Here is a 27,139-nt window from a genome sequence, read left to right on the forward strand (position 1 = left end):
CTGGAATTCAAATATGCACAGCGGGAGAAATTAGTCCCACTTCCCACCAACTTTCTTCTTCATCTTCCCTCAAGGATCAAGAACAGCAAAATATGAAAGATCAAAGGTCAAAGAGAAAGTTAATCCTCTTTGCACAGAAGACATTTTTATATCTCAGTTTGGAGAGCAGTCTGACATAAGGAGCTGGAAGCTCTCTTGTTCTGGCACAAATGGAAATCACTTCACCTATAGAAACCTCCCCTCAGGAGATATGTTCAACAGGAAGTGGAAGGTTCCTAATCAGAGGCTATGAACAGATCACTCTGCTTCTTACCTGCAGATGTAGACCTAAAGCAATTCTCTAAAATTTTAAGTTACAAGAAAGTACCAAATTACATTGGCTGAGAAGTTCTCTTTTCTGATAATACCCAATACCAAGGAAACTATTGATTCATTGCCTATTTCTATCTTCATCTTTATATTCAGTGTAATAACTCTGAAAATAACTTCCGTATCAGAAACTTATAATTCCAAGATGGGCATATATATCAGCAGTTGGAATGAGATGGTTAGATGTAAGGAATCATGTTGTTGTTTGGTCATCTCAGTCATTACCAAATCTTTGTGACCTCATTTGAGATTTTCTTGGCAAAGATTACTAGCTAGAGTGGTTTGCCATTTCCTTCTCCAGCTCATTTCGCAAATGAGGAACCTGAAGCAAACAGATTGACTTGCCCAGAGCCACACAGCTAGTAAGTGAAGCCATATTTGAACTCCAGAATATGTCTTCCTAACTCTAAGGGTAGCATTCTACCCATTGCAGGGTAGAATCTCCCCATGGAATTATAAGACTATATAGTTAGAGTATGAAGGAACATTAGTGCTCAGTGATTCTAATTCCCTTATTTATAGATGATTGGAAGACAAGTTATTTGCTTAGAATCACATATAAGATGAAATTAAAATCTTGGTCTTCCTTTCCTCTAAGGGTTCTAAGTGGAAAGGAAGCAAAAATCCCCTTAGGAGTAAGTTTCACCATCAAACAATAAGGAATGTTTTTCTTGAAAAGAAATGAGAGCAAACTCCTCACTTTACAGAATTCAGTAATGAAGATGAAAATATTAACCAAGCATTTTGTGCTGTTTTCCAAATCAAGGTCAGGGTCAATCAAAACACCAAATATAATTGCTGAATAAATAACAATGATTATAAATACATTCTGACTCTGACATTTAGACTGAATTAGCATGCTTAGTGAGGGATACCATTCGAAGAGAAATATATCAAGTATTATGCTAATGGACTATCTAATCGGTTCATCTCTCAATGAATGAGTACCCCAAAAGCAACTAAAAAAAAGGAGTAAAAGACAGCAAACTTCATTGAAATAGGTAGGTCAAGCCTAGTACAAGCATGTGAATCTGAGAGGGGGCACATTTCTGAAATAAAGCTTCAAAGATAAACATAGAAATAGAAAAGCAATGGAGCTCAATGTAGAAAGAACGCATATAATTAATTTACATTAGATAAAGTCCATTTTAAAAGTAGAAATGTTATTGTGAAAGGCTAGAGAAATAGCAGTTATACTGGCTTATTCTTAACACCATTTAGTCTTAGGAGTATGAGATTTTTGAGGACCAATAAGTAACTTGTCAAAACTCGCAGGTAATAACAGAGCTGAGACTGGTCTTCTGATTCTGAATCCAATTCTTTCCCTTTAAAAAAAATTATCTTTATGATTATGAACTAATAAAAATCAAATGCATGAACTTTTAATGTAGAAAATAAGAAAAAAAGAATTGCATATGAAGTTGTAAATTCCTGCTCAGTCGAATTCATTTTATTGTTTCTAAATTAGTTTTAATATATCAGTAACAAAACTATATTATTTATTTGCTTCCCTTTCTGATTTTTCTTTCTTTGTCAAACCACACTGGCCAATTCTCACAAGAATCTAGAAACCTGAATCTGTTTGATCCTTCTTTCCAAGAGGAATGGATAATTCTTTCAGTATCTCACTGGCAATAAAATTACTCTAAAATCAGAAAACTTTGTGTACTTCAGCTGTCCCAGTGTATGCTATTAAAATTTTAATGGTTCTCGCTTACCAGACAAAATGACAAGAAATGAAAAAGGTTAATAAGATTTAAATGAAGATGAATTTTGTTTTGCATTGTTTCTAGAACTTTTCTGACAAGGATCTCTCTGAATCTAAAGTTCTAGAATGAATGAAGTTTAACTATTCAGGACAGTATTAAAAATAAAATTTAGTATAGTAGATTTGAGTCTCATGCCAATCTCAGGCCATTTACTCCATTAAAATAAGAAAATGAACAGTATTTATATTTGTCTGGAGTTCAGATTAAAAACCAAATACATCTTAAATCAAATTAAAACCAAATTTCTATCCTCATGGCCAGGCTTCTTGAGATTTACTGTCAATCAGCTGTCAAAGGAATTTTTAAAATGCTTGTCAGAAGATGAGGATATTTGAAGGGCAATGATCTTAACCCAGTGTGGGTTTTTTTTTTAATTATTATTTTAAAGGCTCATGTAAGTGCTCTTGCCAACCAGAAATAGATATAATTATTTTCAAAGATAACATTTAAATTTACTAGATTTCAAAAACTAAGTTCTTAACAACCATCAAAAAGGCCTAAGACTTATTTCATAGAAATTTAATTAGCTTATTCAGCAACATTGATTTAGTAGTCTTAAGTTTATTGTGGGTTAACAATTATGCTGAATTTAGAATAAGAAAGCATCTAATACATACCTTTATTTTGCAGATGAGGGAACTGAGGCCAAGAGAATAATTTGCCCAAGGCCATATAAATTATAAGTGGCAGAGCTGGAATTCAAAACCAAACTGCATACTACATATGATGAAAACTAACATAAACATACTAGACCTGATAACTATTTTCCACTAGACCTGATAACTATGAATTGTTCAAGTATTCTCAAATTTGGTGGCTCTGGAGTACAGTGGGATAGCTACTTCATAATCCAAAACATACAGTTTCAACTCTTGTCCTATTTCTCCTTCTTTTCAAATACCCATCTTCATTTCTTTTAATTCCCTTTATCTAATTATTCCTTAATTTTAAGAATTCTCTCTCAAATAAATGAATGATTATTCTTTTTTTTTTGAATCATGAAATATTTAATTAAATGCTTAATATGTAGAAGGAACTGAACTTGACACAATCAATTAATTAAAAGATAAGAATGGCACAATCATGCTTTTAATGAATGATTATTCTAAAGTATATTCATAACAACCCTGTTACATTATGGGTATCATGAATTTCTGGCATATTTTCCCAACAAAGATAACTAATAGATCAACATAGATTTATAGATACTTGGGTTTTTATTTCAAAGATTGTAACAAAAGCACTTCTAAATCATTCTACTTCAGAGTGAAACCTATATTCATGTTTTCCTTTAGGGAACAATATTTTTGGTGATGGTGAGACTTTTTTTAAAAAAAGAAAAACAAACTGCCAAAATTTAACAGAACCCTTGTCAATTCAACCATGACAAGTCCCAGAAAATACGGTCCTAGTATATAAAACTGATTAAACTGAGAAACTTTTAAAATGATATCCCAGTTAACTAAATTTAACTGGTTTAAAAAAATGCATTCAAAAATCCTCAGTTCAAATCCCAATTTTGTTGCTTATCATAAAGTTTATATGATACTGCCTTGGTTCCCTCAGATGAGAAATTCTAGAGGTCTCTAGTTCGAGTTCCGAATTTACCAAATAAAACCATAGGCTTTTTTCCCTAAATGCAATATTACCATCTAGTGGCCTGATTGAAGAATAACAAATTAACTTTTTGGAATCATCCCTCTAAGTTGACTTCATCAGTCAGGCTTTTATTTGTTGTTCGTTTCCTTAAGTTCTTATCAGTGATTTCATCTGTAGAAGGAGTTTTCAGTGTGAAAACTTCTACCCATTCAGATAGACGTCTGCTGTATAATTTAAATTCACAGAGAATAATCTAAACAGAGAGCAGTCACAGAGACTGGTTCAAGGTCACATAAATGATTGCTGCCTTTCTATCCAACCTTCTTTGAGTTGAACTCCATAAAATTGTTCATACATTTGAAATTTGAAAATAATCAAATAATCTACTAGAATAAATCTTTTTTTCTTCCTACTTCTTCTATAATTGGAGATGATCTTAAAGAGATCTAACCCATCTCCCTGCTTCCAGCCTTCCTTTTTCCTATTTGCTGCCTGAAATATCCCTTTTCATGTGATCCTCTTACTCAAAAAGTTTTTCAAATTATTGTTTGAATCGACATTCAGTACTCTCCATAATCTCTTTTACATATCTGACCTTAAATGTTATTATTCCCTGTGTTACATACCTTCTCCTCCAATTAATACAACCTAATCATTATCCTCTAAATATATTACACCTATTTCTGCATCTCATCTCTGCTCATGATGCTTCCCCTGCTTAGAATGTTTGCCTGTCCCTCAACATCCTACTTATAACATCTTACCCTTTCTTCAAGGGATAGTTCAAGGCCTACTTTTTTGTGAAACCTCCTGCCTTAGCCCACATTTATCCTTTAATAAGACAACCAACTGTCTGTACATTTGGACCCTTAAGCAAACAATCCTTGTTATCTGTGATTTGTTTGATGAGTTAATCTCTTCTCCCTCAAGAGTGGTGAGATAAAATGAGCCCTTTCTTTGGAAGAAGAAGAAATCTGGATTCAACCCCGCCTCTTATAATTGTTAGCTATACGGCCATGCCATAAATCACATCATTTCTCTGTTCCTCAGTTTTCTCAACCATCAAAAATAGGGACAATTATACCTCTTCTACCTACCTCCCAGAGTTTTTATAAAGATCAAATATGATAATCTGCATAGAGAGTACTTTGCAGAACCTAAAGTACTACAGAAATGTTAGATGTTGGCAGGAAAAGGCTTTTTAAAATGGTTCCTTTGTTTCCTCTTCCACATACCTAGCAGAGTGCTCAGTATTTTGTAATTGTTCAATAAATACTTGCTGCTTTTAAATTGAATGGAAGAGAAATTGTGGGTGTGGAACACTGAATAATGTAAGACCACTTGATATTTTTAGGTCTTTGTTTTTTTTTTTTTTTTAAATTTTATAAGGGATAGCTCTTGAGTAGGGGAAAAAGGAGAGATATATTGGTAAATTGATTTAATTGGTATAGAGGACTCTTAGATGAGGGGGACTTGAACACAAATTATATGGTGATTGAAAAAAGGTCAATTTATAATTTTTAAAAATACATTCAATGGGACAAAATGGAAATAACACTTCCCTCTCCCCCTACTCCCAGTAACAAAATATCACTTCAGTTCAGAAACGAAGCTCCTGATGTTAGTATTTTCTGTAGCTAAGATTAAGGTGAATTGACTTCCAAAGGTTCATGTTGGGATTCACACTTTTTTTTTTTTTTTTTAATAGCCTTTTATTTACTTTACAGCATTAACAATTGCCAAACCTCTTGTTCCAATTTTTCACCTCTTACCCCCCCCCCCTCCCCTAAATGGCAGGATGACCAGTAGATGTTAAATATATTAAAATATAACTTAGATACACAATAAGTATACATGACCAAAACATTATTTTGCTGTACAAAAAGAATCAGACTCTGAATTATTGTACAATTAGCTTGTGAAGGAAATCAAAAATGCAGGTGGGCATAAATATAGGGATTAGAATTCAATGTAATGGTTTTAGTCATCTCCCAGAGTTCTTTTCTGGGTATAGCTAGTTCAGTTCATTACTGCTCCATTAGAAATGATTTGGTTGATCTCGTTGCTGAGGGATGGCCTGATCCATCAGAACTGGTCATCATCTAGTATTGTTGTTGAAGTATATAATGATCTCCTGGTCCTGCTCATTTCACTCAGCATCAGTTCATGTAAGTCTCTCAGGCCTTTCTGAAATCATTCTGTTGGTCATTTCTTACAGAACAGTAATATTCCATAATTTTCATATACACAATTTATTCAGCCATTCTCCAACTGATGGACATCCATTCAGTTTCCAGTTTCTAGCCACTACAAAAGGGCTGCCACAAACATTCGTGCACATACAGGTCCTTTCCTTCTTTATAATCTCTTTGGGATATAATCCCAGTAGTAACACTGCTGGATCAAAGGGTATGCACAGTTTGATAACTCCTTGAGCATAGTTCCAAACTACTCTCCAAAATGGTTGGATTCGTTCACAACTCCACCAACAATGGGGATTCACACTTTTAAAAAGTCATACTCCTTTTGCTTATTTTGTTGTGCATTTCAATAAGCAATATATATTAAATTGTTCCCTCTTTCCTAACATAGCTTCTGAAGGAAGTACCATTAGCATGGATTCTAGTTACTGACAATGGAAAGCACGTAATTTCAGAAAGTGTATACATACTCTTTGGACATACTCACTCAAATTGGTTTCTTTTCTTTTCTTCAAATTTGGCTCTTTTCTTCTCTTATCATCATGTTTAATTTCAAATTTTCTTCATGTCCAAAACTGGGATCATAATGGGCTTTGTCTGGACAATGAATGGATATTGGGTTTCCAATCCTCACGAATTTTAGAATTTTCCATTTACCAAACACCACATTTGCTGAGAAAATCTCCTGCTCATTTTTGGACAGATATTTACCACTGCCCACAGAGGTAAATAAGGATTACTAGTACAAGAATGTCATTTCTCTTGGAATGAGTCGCTGATAAGTCTTAGTGAAAATAGTCCATTCTTCTAATTACTTTTAGCATACATGGTCATTCACCTCTCTTAGCTACTTTTAAAAGAATTTTTCAAGTATCCTACTGCTAAGTTAAATAGATCTCTGGGAAGACAAATCATATAGAGATGGGCAGTTGCATATTTTCTCTTCAATTTTGCATAGGATGGAACATATATTTTAATAACTATAATTAAGATTGCCTATGTTTTCTGTATGCTGTCTTTCTAGGCAAAAAGTCCATTGAAGTGAAAGACATTTAGGTGTTTATTGAAAATGCTTCACTAATACAAAATGGAGAATTCTTTTCAGGCATTTAGCTAATGTCATATTTCCAGCCTGGCCTCTCTTTCTAGTGCTGTCCTCGGAGCCATCTCTCCTATAGGGGCCCCTAGAAAAGCTGTCCCAGGGTTGAGGCACTCTATGAATTATTGCCCACTCAAAATCCAAGTTCATGAGACTGCACTAATGTGTTTACTTTTACCAGCCAGCCAAAGGACACATTAGCTCAAAATAAAAGGTATTTAATTACATAGCATAGCAAATAAAGTGACAAGAAAAGATCCTTGCTCTCTTCCCCCAACAATATGGGATAAATATTTCTGTGGGTTACCACACAGATATTGAGGAAAGACAGGAGGAACATACATATGAACAGGGAAATGTATATAGAAGGCCCACAAATAAGGAACATGTGGTCAGGGGACAGACAAGAGATGTCACATATAGGGAATAGGACAGACACTTGACAAGGGCATACATTTATCTAGAATAATTCACATGTCTAAGGCTAGAGATATATTGATATTCTATGAGTATAAAATCTGTCCACTGGGAATTTCTATAAAGCACATGGTCACAAAGATGCTCTTTAATACTATCCCTTAGGTTTTAGCTCTCTAAACTTTTCAGGTACAAATGCTATTCTTTATTCCCACTGCTACCAAAGTTGCTAGTTAATCTCCATTTGTAGCAGAAAAGATTACATGCTCTAACTCTTTAAATATGTAATCTAGAGCATGAACTCCCAAAGCCTTCTTTTTCTGTTATTTAGTCATTTACAATTGTGTCTTAAACTTCATTACCCCATTTGGAACTTTTTTCACAAAATGGTTTGCCATTTCCTTTTCCAGCTCATTTTACAAATGAGGAAATCAAGGCAAACAGGGTTAGATGAATTTACCTAAAGTCAGAGAGCTGATATGTGTCTGGGATCATATTTGAATTCAGGTCTTCTTGACTCTAGGCCTGGCTCTCTATCCATGATGTCACCTTAGCTATCTATTTAACAACCAAATAAAAACTAACATAATGCCCTAGGCTAAGGTTACAGCTTTTATTTTAACTGAATTTGGCTAGTACTAACTTTAAATTCATTATGCCAAGGAATTATCACACTTAGGGCTAGGAAATACTTTTTTTAAAATTCTTGTTACATGCTTGTTTGTAATCTTTCATCCTCAAAATCTATCTTGAGAACTTTGATTCCCCCCAAAACCTTAGGAGCTTTGTGGATTATGAAACCAATGTGGATCCTAAACTCACTCTCCATTACTTTGCAAATGAAGATGGAGGAAACTGACAAGGTTCACTTGCCAATCTATCTTACTGGTCTCCTTACATAATACAGGTTTTGTTTTGTTTTATTTTGTTTTTAAGGATTTGAAATTCCTGCCTTGCTTCAATCTTGAAATCAGAGAAGAGTCCTTAGTTTTCACTCACCAAACAGACTTTTCTAAAAACCACATTTCCAACAGCATAAAAATGAGTAATTTCATTTAGCATGATATTAAAAAAAAATAGTAGAGATGGTAATATTTTCAACCTCTGGAATATTAATAGTATAAAAGGTATAAATTATTTTATAGGTGGAATTTTGTTTTTTTTAAAGCTTTTTAAAGAAGACAATATAATCTTTTGAGTTATTTCTCATTACAAACCTTAATTATTTATTTTCAGTCTTGGCATGTAAAAATAATAATAAAGATTTCTAATGCAATTTTAAAATATCTCATTTCATCCTCACAACAGAGTAACACAGCTAATGAATATCTAAATTAGAATTTGAACTTGTGTTTTCTTGGTTTAAGATCCCGAATTCTATCACCTGGTTGCCTTCATTTTAGAGTTAACATGTTCTTGGTTATCACTTCCTTCCTTATTATTTTTCTATAACTTAATTGTTTATGCTACTGCTCTCTCATCTGGAAACATAGATAGAAATAGAACTTTAATCACTCTTAAATCCCACATCTTTCATGAAACCTTTCCTGATCATTTGCCTCTGATTAAACACCAGAAGAGAATAGGTCTTGGCCAGAGAGAGCAGGATCAAAATCAAACTCTTGTCCACCTCAAAAACTTCCTGTTCTTTCCATTCATTTGGCATTTGTTGATTCTTATCTTGTATAATATGGTTTATGTTGGTCTTGCTCTCTGAGGTCCAGACCTGTTATATTTTAACCCTCTTTTCAAGATTCTCTGGTACCCTGAGGGGATTAGAAATTATATCTGGACTCTGTCATCATCTGGGAACATATTAATTGAGTTTCCTTTACTTTATGGGTCCCTTGACCCAACATCTCAGTTACATTTAGCCACTTAACGTCAAGTTATCTTTACAAAAGCATATTTGCTTCATAGATATAAGAAAAACAAACATTTTTTTCCAATACTTTAGTAGCACAATGCTATCCTGTATGATTTTGCTCCCTGGAGATGGAAGGAGGATTAGATTCAGAGTCTGACCTTTTCCTACATAATATTGGTCCCACCAAGTTCAAGTTCAAATTCACACTAGGCTAGTCTCCCAGAACCTTGTTCTTTAGGGCTTAAAAAAAAAACTCTAATTCCTTTTGGGTTGGCCATAACACCACACCTGGATTCCTGGACTTATAATGTGAATTTTAGGATAGAAATAGAGCTATTTCCAATTCCTTGACTTCCTTATATATGCTGTTCCCTCATTTGTATATCATGGCATTATCACCTCACTGATTCATGGTCCTCTTCAAGAACAAAGGACAAACAAAAACAACAACAGGAAAGATGCTGGTAAATATTTAACAAATGTCCCTGAAAATGAACAAACACACTTTTAACCTTAAATTCTATTATTAATATTTTCTCCATTATTTCCTTACATTTTGGCAATCAATGAAATAATCAGTTGCCCTAATGAATATCCCACAAATAAGTTGCAGTTCACCCTTGAAATTTAACTCTCCATCGAACTAGACTCCAACTCTAGACAGCTAAAGTTCCAGCATATTCATAAATCATCCTCTTCTGGGAAACACTGTTCTCTGACCAGTCTCACAACTTCTGGAAGGATACACATGATCTCATTTCTGTCACATGCTGCTGGTGAGAACTGGACCTAACCTCTGCTCCAAGGCTGTTTATAGATCGAAGAGTAGGATGTAAGGGGTATTCAAGGAAGAATAGTACCTCTGGTGTGAGTGCTTGCAGAGGACTTTTGACAGCTGCTTATCCACCTTTTGTGTCCACCTTCATCCTATTCTTACCTATGGGTTCAAGATATTGTACAAGGCACAGTAACCACACTGGTAAAACATCTCAGCAGGCAGGCTAAATAATGTTGAGGAAACTAACAGACCTCAAACCAATTTTTAAGTTAAGGGATGTCTATCACAAGGATGTGAAAACTCCTCCCAGTGTAATGGGTAGGTGAGAACAATTTGTTTCAATGGCCATAAGGGCAATTGAGGCAGGTGCTGTGGAGTACTTAGACCTTGGTCAGACATTGAAGATACTATAATCAACCATTATACCCTAGGACATAATGTCACCTTGACTTTTTACTTGCTATTGGACTTTGATGACTTGGAAGAGAGATAAGGCTGATGACTTTGTACAACTCAGTCTCATTTAAATTTAAATTCATGAGTCAAGACATCACCCCTTGATGTAACTGGTCCTCTTTGAAAAGGAAGGATGAAAAACAACAATGATGTTGCAAAGTATAGTCAATCTGCAGTGGGAGAAAGAATTTCTTCTTTGGGAACTTTATATAGCAATGAAATCATAGATCCAATCTAAAAAGAAAAACTGTGAGTTATCTTTTCAAATGTATATGTCTCATTTGATTTTAATCAGAAAGACAATATACCATTACCCTAACAGGTAGGCTGATAACTTGACAAGTGCTATACAAATGAAAGTAAGGGTATTATTATAGTGCTGCATTTATATGTAATTGTTCAAGGAGTGAAATGTTCTAAATGGCTTTTGTTATTGAAGCTTAAGACCCCAAACTTAGAAAACTTAAAGACTTTGAGGATAGAGTGATTTCTGAAGTACATTTTGCTATATGCTTTCCTTCTTTTTGCATTGAACTTATTTAACTTTTTCTTTATGCGTAGGGCAATTGATTGTTGTATTACATTTTTTTGTGATGGGGGTCTATAGATGTTAGCAGATTGTTTCCCACTAAGATAGCTTCATTCTGCTCTGCTATTTGAATTTGGTCATTTTTTAAATGGATTTTCCCTGTGCTCTCCTACTTTCAGCTTTCTCTTCTTGCTGCAATGACCAGCCTTGAGAAATAGGAATGGAGGAATGGAGAAATAGGAATGAGAAATAATGTCTGTATGCGGGTATGTTTGTATGTTGTTTCTGAACTTCCATGATCTGAGAAAACAAGTAAGAATCTGAAGCAAGCAAAATAGGAATTTGGCTAGCATGCAACATCCAAGGCGATACTTATTAGAGTCTAGTGTGAATATGCAGATAACTCATCCAGAAACATAGATTTTTTTAAATGAAATGTACCCCTTATAGAAGCAATAGAGGATGAATGAACATAAAAGTATTATACTGCTACATTTCAATCAAAAAGCAACATTGAGTGCCTAGCATGTACCAGGCACTACATTTTAATAGTGTAGCTGGGAATGCAAAGACAAAAAAGAAAGATCCTATGAAATGAATATTTATTAAGAATCTACTATGTGTCAAGTTTTGTGCTAAGCATTAGATGGAACTTAATAGCTAGAAATAAAAGCAATGGTATGAGGTTTCTTTAAGAAAAAACATACCAGATTAATCTAATTTTGTTGTTGTTATTGTTTTTGCTGAGGATAAATGTGAATTGTGACCCTGGTATGCCAGACATTTATAGGTGAGTTTTAGTCTTACTTCATCCAGAACTGAGCCTTCATGCCACTTTTCTCACTTACATATCCCCTTCTATGTCAGCTCCCCTTTTGTATTGCCCACCCTTAAAATATTAAGCCCTTTGATTTTGTTTCATCAGCACTGTGCAAAATGCCTGGCACTAAGTAATGATTAAAAGATTATCTATCCATCATCTATCTGTCTATCTATCTTGCCATCCTACCTACAAAGATGCACAGTGCAGAATGCTTAGTAATTGTTTCAACATATAAGTCCTTTATTCAAAATAATTCTTTTTCTTAATTTAGATTTTTATGGATTGACTTTATTTTATTAATTAATACAATATTTTTGATGAAAAAATCTATTTTTCCCCTCTCACAAAACAAAATCTTAGTATAAAAATATTCATAATCAAGTAAAAAGCAAACTCCAACACTGGTCCACAAAAAAATAGCTGCTGGAAATATTATATATATATATATATATATATATATATATATATATCAGTCTTTTCTCCTTTGGTCTTTTAAGAGTAGCAGTAGCAGCAATAGCAGCAGCAGCAGTAGTTATCAGTAGCAGTGATATTTCTGTGTCAAAGAATACGGACAATTTAGTGACTTTTTCAGGATAGTTCTAGATTGCTTTCCAGAATGACTAGTCCAATTCACAACTCCACCAACAATGCATTAATGTGCCTATTTTCCTGTAGCTCCTCTAATATTTCTCATTTAGATTTTTGTCAATACAATATTTGTGAGTACCTCAGAGTTACTTTACTTTGCATATTTCTAATTATTCCTGATTTGAAGCATTTTTCATGGCTGTTGGATTTTTTAATTTGAAAATTGGCTCTATGGATGTCCACCAGTTAGAGAATGGCTAAATAAGTTATGGTATATGAATGTTATGAAATATTACTATTTTATAAGAAATGATCAGCAGGATGATTTCAGAGAGGCCTGGAGAAACTTACATGAACTGATACTAAGTGAAATGGGTAGAACCAGGAGATCATTGTACATGGCAACAACAAAATTATACAATGCTCAATTCTGATGGACGTGGCTCTCTTCAACAGGCCAGTTCCAATGATCTTGTGATGAAGACATCCATCTACACCCAGAGAGAGGACTGTGAGAACTGAGGGTGGATTACAATATAGCATTTTCACTCTTTTTGTTGTTGTTTGCTTGCATTTTATTTTTTCTCATCTTTTTTCCTTTTTGATCTGATTTTTTCTTGTGCAGCAAGATAATTGTATAAATATGTATGCATATATTGGATTTTATTTTTTTTTTACCATGTTTAATATATATTGGATTACTTGCCATCTAAGGTAAAGGCGGGGGAGTTGGTACATAAGGCTTTTCAAGGGTCAATGTTGAAAAATTATCCTTCCATATGTTTTGAAAATAAAAAATTTCGATAAAAAAAGAAAATTGACTATATTCTTTGATTACTTAACAATTGGGAAGTGGCACTGATTTTTATAAATTTGAATTAATTCCTAATCTCTTTTTTAGAAGTAAGATTTTTTTCCAGAGGAAATCCTTTTTCTGCAAGAGGAAGTTTCTTAGTTACATTGTGAATTTTTTTTCTCATTTTATCTGGATTTATTTTTGTTTGTTCAAAAAATCATGGGCAACTAAAATATATATATATAAAAGCATGAGACTCAAGGTAATATACAATGAAGCTAGAAAGATAGGTTGGGGCAGGTGATAAAGGGATCTAAAAGCTAAGCAAAGGAGTTTTTAGTTTATTCTAGCAGCAATAGGAAATCTCTGGAGTTTATCAAGCAGAGAAGTGAAGGGAATATATCTGTGCTTAAAGAAAATCACTTCAGCAGTCATGTGGAGAAAAAGCCAGAATAAGAAAAGACATGAGGCTGAGAGACGCTGGCAGTAATCTAGGTGAGAAGTAATAAAGGCCTGAATTAATAAGGTTGCCTGTATGAATAGAGAGAGAAATGTTGTAGAGGTAGAAACAGCAATATTTAGCAACCAATGGAGTAAATGGTAGGGTAAAAGAGAGTGAAAAGTTTAACATAAAGCTAAAATTATGAGCCTGGGTAATTTCTTCCTTGCTCCTTTAATTTGGTAATTAAGTCATCCTTTAAGTCTACCATGTATTCATTTGGAGCCTATTGCTCATAGTATCCAATACTTCAAGATCCCACAGACCGTACGTCCATGAGATTTTCTTGGGAAAGATGCTGTAATATTTTGACATTTCCTTCTCCTACAGATTAAGACAGATAAATAGAGTTAAGTGACTCGTTCAGAGTCACACAATTAATAATTGCCTGAGGGCAAATTTGATGTCAAGTCTTCCTGAATCTAGACCCAGAGCCTTATTCACTGAGCCTCCTAGCTGCCTCCCAAGCAAACAGAGATTAAATGATTACCCAAAATCACATAGCACATTGTAAGATATTGGTCTTTACTTAGTTTCTATCAGATTTCTTTTCAGTTTTCCCAAAAGTTTTTGTCAAATGCCAAAGCCTTAATACAGTAGTTAGGATATCTGTGTTTATCAGATGCTAGATAATTGTGTTGATTGACTTCTTTAATTATCTTCACAAAATTCATGTAAGGCTGCTTGTAATCCACAAAGAAAATGCCAACATTTTGGGAACATGAGGAGCATATGAAGAGTTTTCCCCCCTACAGTTGCATTTAGTGCTCTATTGTATAAGCAAGGAGTTTGGGGAAAAACATTTATATAGCATGGCAGAAGGCTCTGTGGCAGATTAATATTTTTTATGACAAAAAATGTCCAGAAGCAAACCTGTTAAATGGACATCAATATGATTTTTAACATGATAAAATATTACTGCAAAATATGTTCAATATTTTCAAGGCAACAAGTAAAACTGTCAAAGCTGAAGCTTCACTTTAATTTGATGAGTTTTAGCCAGTGTAATACAAAATGGATTTCAGAAACTATTGGGGAAAGGGAGAGTCTCACAAATGTTAAATCTATTCTTAGAGTTTCTGAAATCCATGTTGTATGACACTGGCTAAAACTCATGAAAGGTAGAAAAACTACTACATACAAACCACCACTTTGTAGACTCATGTTAACTATAGTGAGGGGCTATTGATACACCTCAATAATTAATAAAATATGAATCTTCAAGTAGCTTATAAAGATTTTTAAATCCATATCATTTTTTACACTCCACATTCCAGTCAAACTGGACAACTAGACTTTCTAAGATATCATTTTTCCCCTTTCAGCCTCCATACGTTTACACACATCTCCATGTATTTGATGTCCTCCTTCCTCATTACCTACTAAAGTGTTTATCTTAAAGACTCATCTCTGCCTCCTCCACATATATAGATTTTTCTGATACTTCCCATCCCAACTGAAAGCGTTCTTTTCCTCTGCTAGAGCACTTTGGATTTCCTTTACTCCTACTACACTTTTCTTTATACAGTTATCTCTTCCACTCCAGACTTTTCCCCCATCACCGTTTCAATACATAAGAAATTAAATTGGGGGCAGTTAGGTGGTGTAGTGGATAAAGCAAAAGCCCTGAAATCAGGAGGACCTGGGTTCAAATACTGCCTCAGACACTTAACACTTCCTAGCTGTGTGACCCTGGACAAGTCACTTAACCCCAACTGCCTTAGCAAAAAAATAAATAAATAAATTGGAATTTGCAGGAAATTTTGTGGAAACTCCAGATGATACTGAGCCTGACAATCCAAATTTTACAATAAGGTCCTGTAAATGACCCCATAAAAGAAAAATACAAAGGGAGGGCCAAAAAATTTAAGCAAATTTTCCAGATTTCCCCTAATCCCCTCAATGTATAAGACATAACTGTAATCTATCTGAATCTATTGGTTAGTTAGATGTTAGTTGATCAAAACCTCTTTGCAATCCCCATCCCCATTCTCTCCAAATCCCAAACTCACACCTAAGCAATTAAATATTCATTGATGAAAATGATTTTGCATATGGAGGTAAGACTAGAAGCTTTGCAAAGGCTATAGCAGGTAATCTAATATGGTCTTACCTCCATATGCAAAATCATTGTTTGGTTTGTCTTTGGTGCTGCCAGTTAAAAACAGGGAACAATAGTCATTAAAGGAATAAGATAAACTAATAAATTTAAAGGAGCTACGATTTGCCTTTTGAAGTCTGTAGAGGATTAGAGATCTAAATTGTTACTCAGGAAGTATAAGATTCTTCCAGATTTCTAAGGCTGAACCAAAATGTTTTTCAGAACATATTATATAGATTCAATAGCAGTCATTAAGACCAGAACCCAAAAGTCTACCTTGAACTCCTTCAGTATTCCGTGAAATAATTCAAAGATCATGTTTTTGGATTCTCATCTCTCCTCCTCCTCCTCCTTTTCCTTTTCCCTTTCTTTCTCCTTCTTCTCCTTCTCCTCTTTCTTCTCTTTCTCCTCCTCCTTCTCCTCTTCCTCTTTCTCTCCCTACATGTATATACAAACACATATATATCTACATTGTATACAAATGTGTGTATGCATATATCTACACACATTTATATGTATATATAATATGCTATGATACAATTCCTTGCTGACATCTTTTTCTCCCATTCTTCTAAGAGTTATCCATTGAATACTATATATCCCATAACCTCCCAAAGTCCATTATGCATCTCTATGTTACACTGATTTTTAGTTCCTTGGATACTATTATATTTTTCGTCTCTATGACATAAAGTAGAATGCTGATTTTAATGAAAAGTGGGATTTGCTTTTGTGAGAAATCTGGGGTAATTAAATGAAATTTTCATTTTCCTGAAGATAATCTAGCCCATTTCACCCTCCTCATTCAACTGTAAACCAAACTCATCATCTATCTGTGTTGTCTGATGGACAAATCTAGTGCTTGCCAATTAAAATGCATATTGTATTCTAGTACATAGATATACTTAATTTCCTTTTTTTCTTCCTGAGTAAATTATCAAACCAATCTCTTTTGAGTGACTACAGACATTTTCTAGGAAGCTCTATTATATATTTGACATATTTAATATAATCAGCAAAATATCACCTACAAACGATCACATGAAGAACCTCACCATTCCCATCTCTGTTCAACTCTATACTGGAATTCCTTAATCATAATGGTGAACAGTTTTGGTATTTTATTCTTCTGATGTTTATGATGAGAAGTTGTTGAATAAGATTATTTCCATTTTTTGGAATTTTAAAAATCTGACCTATAATCCAGTTGATCATATATCCAGTTATCTTTTCTGCCTATAAAACTAATTTTGTTTTTGTCTCTTACTAATTTTTCATATTTTAAAGAGATTAAAGTGTAGAATGTCATTTTATAACTTGTCTAGTAGAGCATTTATTTTCTTTTCCATTGACAAGTTTGAGGCAGATAAACATAACAGAGCAATTTCTTGTCCATCAACTGAAGAATTCATAACAGATATTTGCCTAGCACCCTAAAATGTGGTAGGCAGGAATAATTAAGGAACATGAACATGATGCATACTCTATAGGACTGTCCACATATCATTCAGGTGTTACACATATATGGTCCAGAAACATTTCCCCCTAAAGTCATTAGTATTTCTGGCAAAAGAAGAAGAAGAAGAAGAATTAGAGAATTAGATGGATTAAAAAAATTTAGTAAAAACAAGGATTTATGAGTAAGTACAGATACACAATAAGATATATGTTTTCAGATATGGCTACTGAAGTGGGTTGTGGTCCCTTTAAGAAACTAGTCCTTTCAGATTGATTTATTCCTTTCTGATTCCCAACCCCTCCTAGCTGATGCATTATCAATTCAGGAAGCTAGAACCTTTGATTCACAAATCCTGATCAAAAGCATCCCTTTGAATTCCAATAGGAGATCCGGGCTTGTTCCAGCCCCCACTGGATCTGAGCCAACTTGGGACCCTTTAGCTAAATCTCCTCTTATAAAAGAGCCAAACTAAAACCTCTCTTTTGCAGAGGTTCTAATAATGCCAGCCTTACGCCTGGCATGCCAAGGGTCTCTGCCCACTGGAATAATGTTTCCAGTACCCTCCTCTCTTTACCTGACACCTTTTACTAACTAGACTTGAACCTTACTTCCAATCCCCATAATAAACCTCTTTTATCAATCTAAGTTTTCGTGTCTGTAAATTCCCTTACAGAGAACTGCTTGTATGGCCACTAGACCTCATTTAACTTCCTACCCTTGGGCCAATAAACCTCGTCATTTTGGTTCCCTCTAGACCTCATCAGCTACTATGTGGGTTTCTTTTATTCTAATATATATAGCTTTACGTGGGAGAGTTTTTATTTGGGGAGGTAGAAGGAGTTGTGGGAGAAAGAGTAGAAAGCAGAGATAAAAATATCAAAAAAAGAAGATAAGAAATAGGAGTCAAACTTTTTTTAAATGCAAAAATAAGAGAAGGAAGTTCATAATAAGGTAAAAATAAGCATAGTAGTTTTTGGTACTCCTGTGATAATTTTATTTTACACATATGTACATATATTATTTAACTTTAAATGTATTTCTCTAAATAAATATATATTTAGAAATGCTAATCTGTAAATAATAATAATGAAAACCATAATAATAGCATTTACATAACACTTTAAGATGTATAAAATACTCATTTTATTTTCACAACAACCCTTCAAGGTAGGTGCTATCATTGTTCTCATTTTACAATCAAGGAAACTGAGATAGTTCAAAGTTAAGTGATTTGTGAGGATCGCACAACTAATTTACTTCCTTCCCTTCTATCAATCCCCTTTTCTCTTATACCTTTTTCCTCCTACTTTCTTGTAGGATAAGATAGATTTCTATACCCAAGGAAGTATGTAAGTTATTCCCTCTGAACCAATTCTGAAGACAGTAAACTTTACTCACTTTCCCCCTACTCTCTCTTCTTCTTTTCCACTCTAAAAACTTTTATTTGCCTCTTTTATGTTCAGATAATTTACCCCATTCTACCTCTCTCTTTCTCTTTCTCCCAGTGTATTCTTTTCTCAATTCTTAATTTTGTATTTTTTAGATATCATTTTTTCATCAACTCACATTTATGCCCTCTGTCTATATATACTCTTTCTCATAATGAGAAAGTTCTTTTGAGTTACAAGTATCACCTTCCCGTGTAGGAATATAAACAGTTTAATCTTATTAAATCCCTTATTATTTCCCTTTTCTGTTTACCTTTTAATGCTTCTCTTCAGTCGTGTATTTGAAATTCAAATTTTCTATTCAGTTCTGGTCTTTTCATCAAGAATGCTTAAAAGTCCTCCATTTAACTGAATGTTTATTTTTTCCCCCTGAAGAATTAAACATAGTTTTTCTGGGTAAGTAATTCTTGGTTATAATTCGAACTCCTTTGTGCTCCTGAATATCTTATTCTAAGTCCCTGGATCCTTTAATGTAGAAGCTCTAAATCTTGTGTTACCCTAACTGTTATTTCACTATACTTGGATTGTTTCTTTCTGGATGCTTTCTCTTTAACCCAAGAGCTCTAAAATTAGGCTATAATACTCCTAAGGTTTTCAGTTGGGGATCTCTTTCAGGAGGTGGAGCCTTTCAATTTTTATTATATTTTCTAAAATATCCAGGGCAATTTTCCTTGATCATTTCTTGAAAGATGGCATCTAGACTCTTTCCCCCCCCCCACCATAACTTTCAGGTAATCCAATGACTTTAAAATCATCTCCCTGAATTTATTTTCTAGGTCAGTTATTTTTCCAATGAGATAGTTCACATTTTCTTCTATTTTTTTTTTCATTCTTTTGGTTTTATTTTATTGTTTCTTGATTTTTCATAAAATCATTAGCTTTCATTTGTTCAATTTTATTTTTTAAAGAATTATTTTCTTCAGTGAGATTTTGTACCACCTTTTCCATTTGACCAATTCTGCTTTTCAAGGCATTCTTCCCCTCTGACTTTTTTGTATCTCCTTTACCATTTGATCTAGTCTGTTTTTAAGGTGTTATTTTCTTCTATATTTTTTTGTCTCCTTTACTAAGCTATTGACTTTTTTCATAATTTTCTTGAATCACTCTTATTTCTCTTCCCATTTTTTCCTCTGTATCTCTTACTTAATTTTCAAGATCTGCCATGTCCTGAGAGCAATTCTTGTTTTTCTTGGAGACATTGCATATAGAATCTTTGATTTTGTTATCTTCTGTGGTTTTTGATCTTCCTTGTTACCAAAATAACCTTCTATGATCAGAATTTTTTTCTGTTGTTTGATCATTTTCTCACATTATTTCTTGACTCTTTTCTAATGTGGAGCTTTACTCTCAGGGTAAAAGATACATAATCCCAAACTTTAGGGGTGCCTCTGTTTTCAGAGGTACTTTTAGAGACCTATAAGTTTTCAGTTCTTCCAAAGAAGTATGACCTAAAAAGAGGTGTTTACTACTCTCCTGACCTATTCTCTGGTCTATGAGTGAACCCAAGTACTCTTTTCTTCCTTGGAATTGTGACAACAGACCTTGCTCCACTTTTCCTGCCAATCTTCTAAGTTGTCTGTGGCTGGAAAGTTATTTCACCCTGTCTTTTTGTGGATTCTGCTTTTCCAGGAATTGTTTTATAGCATTATTTTAAGGTATTTGAAAAAGTTTGGGGGAGAACTCCAGCAAATTTTTGCTTTTTCTTTGCCATCTTGGTTTCACCTTCCTCAACATTTCTTTTAATGTTTACTGCAAACCACCCTCAATCAGAAAGCTAAAATGAAAGGTCAGGTGTATATTAAATGGAAATTCAGGCTCCTTACTTTCTCTCCCCCCTGTAGCAATCCACCTCTGTGTTTTATCTTTTTCCATTAGGTAAGGCAATTATGATGAAACACCAGTCATTAGATGTCTGGATTCTAAAAATAGCTGACAGAATGTTTTGTTTGTTCTTGAAATGATCAGTTAATGGGAGTTCAATTTGAAAACACACATACACATAATTATATACATCTATCATTGTTGATATAGGAGCACATGCTATTCTTGAAAACTTGGTCTTTTAATATAGGCTAAAGAAACAACAACAATGGAAGAAATCCCTTCCTCTTGATGACCATACCTAAAGCTGCCCACCTATTTGTAGGGGCATTCGAGGAAGACATAAATATATATTCTAAACCATCTGGGTCATGTATCACAAACAGTTTCAGAACACTAAGAAATCAGATGTTGTAGAAATGATATGAACCAAGAGAAGTTTGCAGCTGACAAGTTTATGAAGAAAAGCAACTTATCATGAACAACTGGTGACAAGGAATCTTATCTCTAAGTCAAGAGGACAACTTTTGCTTCTCATTACTAATCTGTTCCAAGTAAGGATTATGTCCTTATTTTGCTTTTCAGATGCAACAAGAAAAATCACCATTGATACTAACACAGTGCTCATTTCCTCTGCCAAAGTTGATATTTTTGATTTGATAAGATAGTGACAAAGCTTGAGTTAAAAACAAATAACAAAAAAAAAATAATTGAAGTAATATTTATAATCAGCTGGATGCTCCAAAGAGAAGAACAATGAAAAATGAATCCCTATTTTAACTTGGCATTGTTAAAAAAGGTTTAAAATTATTTAACTTTTCACAGCCTATATTTATCACCCATTGGGCATATCCTAGTGCAGAGTTGAAATGCATTGGTTATGCTCTAATTAAAATCTGGTAAGCCAGAAAATATTAAATAAACTGAACTGTCCATGGTTTCCCAGAAGGCAACAAAAAGAATACTATATAATAACCACTTCTCAAGTTGTCAGCATGACTACTTTTGAAACAATAGCCTCTAACAGTGGCACGTGAGACTAATTTTTATTGAGAGTATGTATTGTAAGAAGCACAGGAACATTTAATTCTCAACTAAGTAATGAATGGATAATCTATAATTTTTTTAGCCACATTTCTATTTCAGGGAAATTTTGTATCCGGAAGAAGCAATGGAGCAATCTGCTGATGAAGTTCCATTACTGTAAAGTTCTATTCCCTCAAGAGATCATTAAGCATCTGAAAAATAATATAGAGGCTTTATGAAATGGACTTTTGTAGAAATAGGTAATTACTGATGACTTTAATTTGTAATGGATAATGAAGAAGAAGCACCCATTATACATTTTAAAAAGAATGATTAAGTAGACCTCTCATCTGATTAACCCCTGATGAAACTGTACAATAGTGATGAATAATCTCTCTATGTGATCTATTCAATGGCATATCATAATCTGGGAAATAGTTTCTTCTACTTTATCAAAAGATATGAATGTTCAGTTCAAACTCATAAGAGATTTCATATTTCTTTCAGGAAGTTCTGAAATTTTTCAGATGTTGGTACTTTCAACCAATGCAATCCTCAAAGAGAAGAATATTTGATCATCCAAAGAAAATTCTCCATCAACTTGAACCATGTGCTAAATCTCCTCAGTCCCAGTAGAAAACATCTTTAGTGAGTGTACATCTTGCTCTTATATGACTCATTTGATGTTTATAACCAGAGAGCCATTGGTATATCTTGAATGAGCTTAATGTATGTGAGTGAGGTGCCTTGTTGGAAAAGAGAACACTTAGCACACTACTTAGCACACAGAAGAACTTTAATAAATGCATATTTACTTAACTGAATGTATTTTACTCTAGTGAATCATTTTTTTCATAATCAACAACAAGCAAAATAGGATCTTGTTTTATCTACATTTTTTTGATCTCTCTCTGTTAATGATAAAGATATGTTCCATTAAAGAATATTACTTGTAAAAGTCTGAGTAATAGCACCATTAAGATTGGTGTATTCTTGATATGTGTATAGACAATTCTAATGAAAATTTGGTATACATGGGAAAATCGGCATACTGGTCAGTAGTTATAAATCCTGTAATCACCATTTTTTTCAGCAATAATGACATTTGAAATTTTCCTCACATATCTTCTTCTTCAGATAACCTGTGAATTTTTAACTCAATTTATGCATAATTATTTCACTTGCAACATGGATCTTCTTTACATACTGTTGGTCTAATTTTGCTATTTTTTCTATCTTTATTCTATCCAATGACCATTCTGCATCTTCTATAGTACTACTTAAAATCATGATATTAGAGTGTAAGTGATATGTTTTTACTATTATTAATGATGAACATAATTATAAAAATCTTTGTGAATTTTCTCCAGTTTTTTTCCATTTACCATCCTTCCCTTTTCATCATTTAAATGCCCTCAGGATGACATCACTTTCAATCTTTTATGCTTCTATATAAAATTATTGTAAGTTATTATTTCTAATGTCCATTGTCCATTTTTCATTATCAGTAACTATTTTTTAAAATTTAGGAATTAATTGTTTCAGTTACATGAAATAATTTTTTTCATTACTATTCTTTCATCTAGCTTTATAATAACAAACAATAATTATTAGAATAGAATACCAAAACATTTGTAGTACTCAAAGCCAGTCAGACCTAGATTTAAGTTGTATATCTGAAATCTGTTAGCAACGTAATCATAGGAAAGATCCTTTGACGAAAGAGTTAATAATGTACCTCAATGGAAGCAGTTTTCATACTGGAGGTTTTCTATATCAAATAAATCATAGGTTCAGAACTTCACCTCTAGATCAGCCAGTCTCATTGACCTCATGTAAAATTTGAGGCTATATAGTGTGAAAGAAATTGAAAATGCCTGCTTCTAGTGTATGCTCAACTCTTTTTTGTTCATATTATTCAGAATGACTCTGTCTTCCTCCTTCATTCCCTATCTATCTTCCCATCTATTTGATTACCCAAGTGGAAATATAAAAGAGTTAGTCAACTTTTAAGAGTCACTGGATGACAAAGGCCAAACCTGTCAGTACACCAATCTCATTTACACAGGATCAAGAAATTAATAGCATGTCACTCTCCAAAATGTCTAATCATGGGCAGTGTGTGTAGGTGTGTGTGGGTGGGTGTCTGTGTATTTGGTAAACAAACTAAAAATTAACCAAAAATGACAAAATGCAAAGCTGAAATGGTTGTAGAGAAATAAATACATTCATACACCACAAATAGGCAATTTTTGAAGGGCAATTTGTCACACAAGGAGCCACAAAAATCATTATGTTTTTTGATTTCTTTAATCCTATTATTAGAATATGCCTTCAATATTCAAGAAAAAAAATAGAGACAGTTCTTCAAAAGAATGCACGTGGTAACATCATCTGTAATTGCAAAGAACTCAAAAAACTCTAAATATACTAATTGGGCAAACACTAATTAAATTATTTAATATCAAAGTTATGAATTATAACTAAGTCATTAATTCCAAGCATGAGGAATATGAAGGAATTTAAATAGACATATGAATTATTATGAAACAAAGAAAATAGAACTGAGTCTCTATATTCAAAAATTATAAAAAAAAGGAAAATAGATGAATGTTTAGAAAGAGAACAGAAGAGATAAAGACAGAATAACACATATGTTCTTATGGTTAAACCATACATAGAAATTAATTTTAAAACATAAATAGCTGTATGGTTAATTAACTTTATTGTTATTTAAGGTTGCATATAATAAAAATATTGAGTTATGACAACTTTATCAAAAGCAAGAATGAAAGTATTTCCTTCATCTCAAACAGATTGAAATGGAGGATGACTTACCTGCTTGACTGTATACAGAAGTCGTCCATAGAAATAGATCATAATCAGGATGGGGATGACCAGGCAGAAAATGAAGAGACACATGATGTAGGATACAGACTGAACTGATTTCGAGGTCCAGTGCACAGAACAGCTCGTCCCTGCTCCCTCAGTTCCATAACTGCTCCAGCCAATCAGAGGTGGTACAGTCCAGATCAAAGAATATAGCCATGAGCCAGCAACAGCCAGTAGAGCCTTCTGATAGTCTGCCCCTCGTCTGGGGCATAGGGTGAGGGTCCTGTAGCGCTCATATGATAGGATGGCCAAGGAAATCAGAGACACAATACCTGCAATCAATCATTCAAGGCTTAATTAAGCACAATATAATGGAGTCTACAAACACACACATGCATACATACACACAACCTTTATATGCATTGTCTTTGCTCTTCTTTGCATTTTCCCCAAAGGCAAGAATGATGAGTAGATGAGAAGGAAAAATGAGAGAAAAATCAATGTGAAATTCCCCCCAAAGTAACACAGTTAGAGGGCCACAGACAGTGGGGGAACTCTCAGTGGGGGGGGGGGGGTTAAGACCCTTCCTCCCAGAGGGAACCTGCTATCAATGTCTGCTTTGGCTCTCATCTCCCCTTGGGGGCATTTTAGCCTTCCTGAGAAGTGGAGGGGCAGGGGGGTGGGGGTGGGAAGAAAGATGTAATAACCTGTGTTCTACTTAAAGCAGAGATACTTGCAGTAAAAGATGCATTTACATATTAATAATAGGATGCTTATAGTTAGCACATGCTCAGTGTGCTGTGGTGATGTAATGGTTCTAAAGTTGGCACATGTTCAGTGTGCTGTGGTGATATAATTGTACTAAAATTGGCACATGCCCCATGTGCTGTGGTGATGTAATCATACTATAGTTAGCACATGCTCAATGTGCTGTGGTGATGTAACGATACTGAAGTTGACACATGCTCAGTGTACTGTGGGGATGTAATTAAATACTAAGGTATTTAAGGCTGAGAGAACTTGAAATAAATGAACTTCATATTTGACCATCCATGTGAATCCCTGCCTCATCTCTCTTCCTCTAAGACCAAGGTCTCGGGGTGGTCCTGAGATCCTCTAGAGACCTAATCCAGACACTACATTTTGGCATCCCAACTTGGGGCTCTAGAAAGTACACTACATAACACAAAATGCAGTAACCCAGGTGTAGAGGACCACGCCTAAGCACGAAACCCAGAAAGATTGTAAAGGGCTAAAGGGCTGTGAATCATAAAACACTTGAAGGAATTACATATTAGCTATTACTCCTTTTTTTTTTTCTTTTGTGATCTCACAGTATACATAAAATCCAAAATTTCTTATGGAAAAACCCTGATCCTATTTTCTATATGGTAGATATCAGTGGTGATAAACTCAAACAGAAATTTGAGGGCCAGTAAGCCACACATAAGAATCCCTGGCAACCACATATCAACTTGGAAAACCACACATTAAGATCATCTATGTTTTATCATATTTTTTATTTATTTTGTTAAATATTTTTCAATTACATTTTAATTTGGTTCTAACTACAGCAGAATGTTGTAGACTGCATGTGGCTCAAGGGCAGCATATTTGACACCTCCATCTGTAATAAATCCAGAATTTGCCATAGGAGACCCAGCTAGCCAAGAAGACAAAAATATTCATATCTACTAGTCAAACCATATTGTTCTTTGGATAGCATTAGTAACACACCGATAAATTCTTGTTTTAAGAATTTTCTAAATCCTAATTGAACTTTTCAACCAAACAAGCATTCAGTAATTTTCTACTCTGTGCTAGGTTGTGTTCTAGATGCTTAAAATGAGACCTTTCTGATCTGCTTCTCATATTCAACTCAGCCCCATCCAACTCTTCATCTTTGCTTTTTTAATTTTGTTTAGTCATTCAATCATGTTCAATTCTTCACGATCCCATTTGGGGTTTTCTTGGCAAAGATAATAACGAGTTTGTGATTTCCTTCCTGAACCCATTTTACAGATGAGAAACTGGATCAAATAGGGTTAAGGGACTTGCCCAGGGTCACCCAACTAGTAGATATCTGAGGTCAGATTTAAACTCAAGAAGATGATTCTTCCTCAATCTAGGCCATTCATTTAATAAGGGAAATCATAATGAAGAAATTCATTCCATCCATCCTGCAGTGCAGCAAAATGCTTGCAATTTAGCATTTTAAGAAAGTTAGTTGGAGCTTGGCTTCCTTGCCCAAGGGTAGACAGTATATGTCAGATTTACATCCAGATCTTCCTAAGTCCAACCAACTACACAAGCACTTGGTAAATCTTAAAGGAACCAATTAATGAGTTATTAGAATGCTTCCATTGTTGAGTAAGGCAAGTATAAGATTTGACATGAAAAAGTAGTCCCAAGATGGCAGAGAAACAACATGAGTGAAGACCCAGAAGTATGAAAGGACAATCATGTCACTCTGAGATATTATTAGCATTGAAACTCTGGAAATATCCATTTTGATAAATATAATTATGTCAATTGGTTAGACTTTGTTTTGTCTTCTATTCATTCCTAGCCATTTTATTGTTTTGCTGACAGAAATTTCTTAGGCTTATTTTTATTACAATTTCATAATCAGTATATTTCAACATTGCTCCTTCAAGGAGAT

At 34.0% G+C, this 27,139-nt stretch overlaps 1 protein-coding gene across 1 annotated transcript in view; it reads right to left on the reverse strand.

The window, feature by feature from the left end:
- The window catches only part of LOC100932953 (vertebrate ancient opsin-like), a 155,467-nt gene that overhangs the window by 93,044 nt on the left and 35,284 nt on the right, over window positions 1-27,139 (reverse strand). The window contains exon 2 of the mRNA XM_031961231.1: window positions 24,484-24,809. Coding sequence (XP_031817091.1) covers window positions 24,484-24,809 — 326 coding nt within the window. The remainder of the gene's footprint in view (window positions 1-24,483; window positions 24,810-27,139) is intronic.

The sequence above is a fragment of the Sarcophilus harrisii genome, chromosome 3, assembly GCF_902635505.1.
Source record: "Sarcophilus harrisii chromosome 3, mSarHar1.11, whole genome shotgun sequence".
In the NCBI taxonomy this organism is placed as follows: Eukaryota; Metazoa; Chordata; class Mammalia; order Dasyuromorphia; family Dasyuridae; genus Sarcophilus; species Sarcophilus harrisii.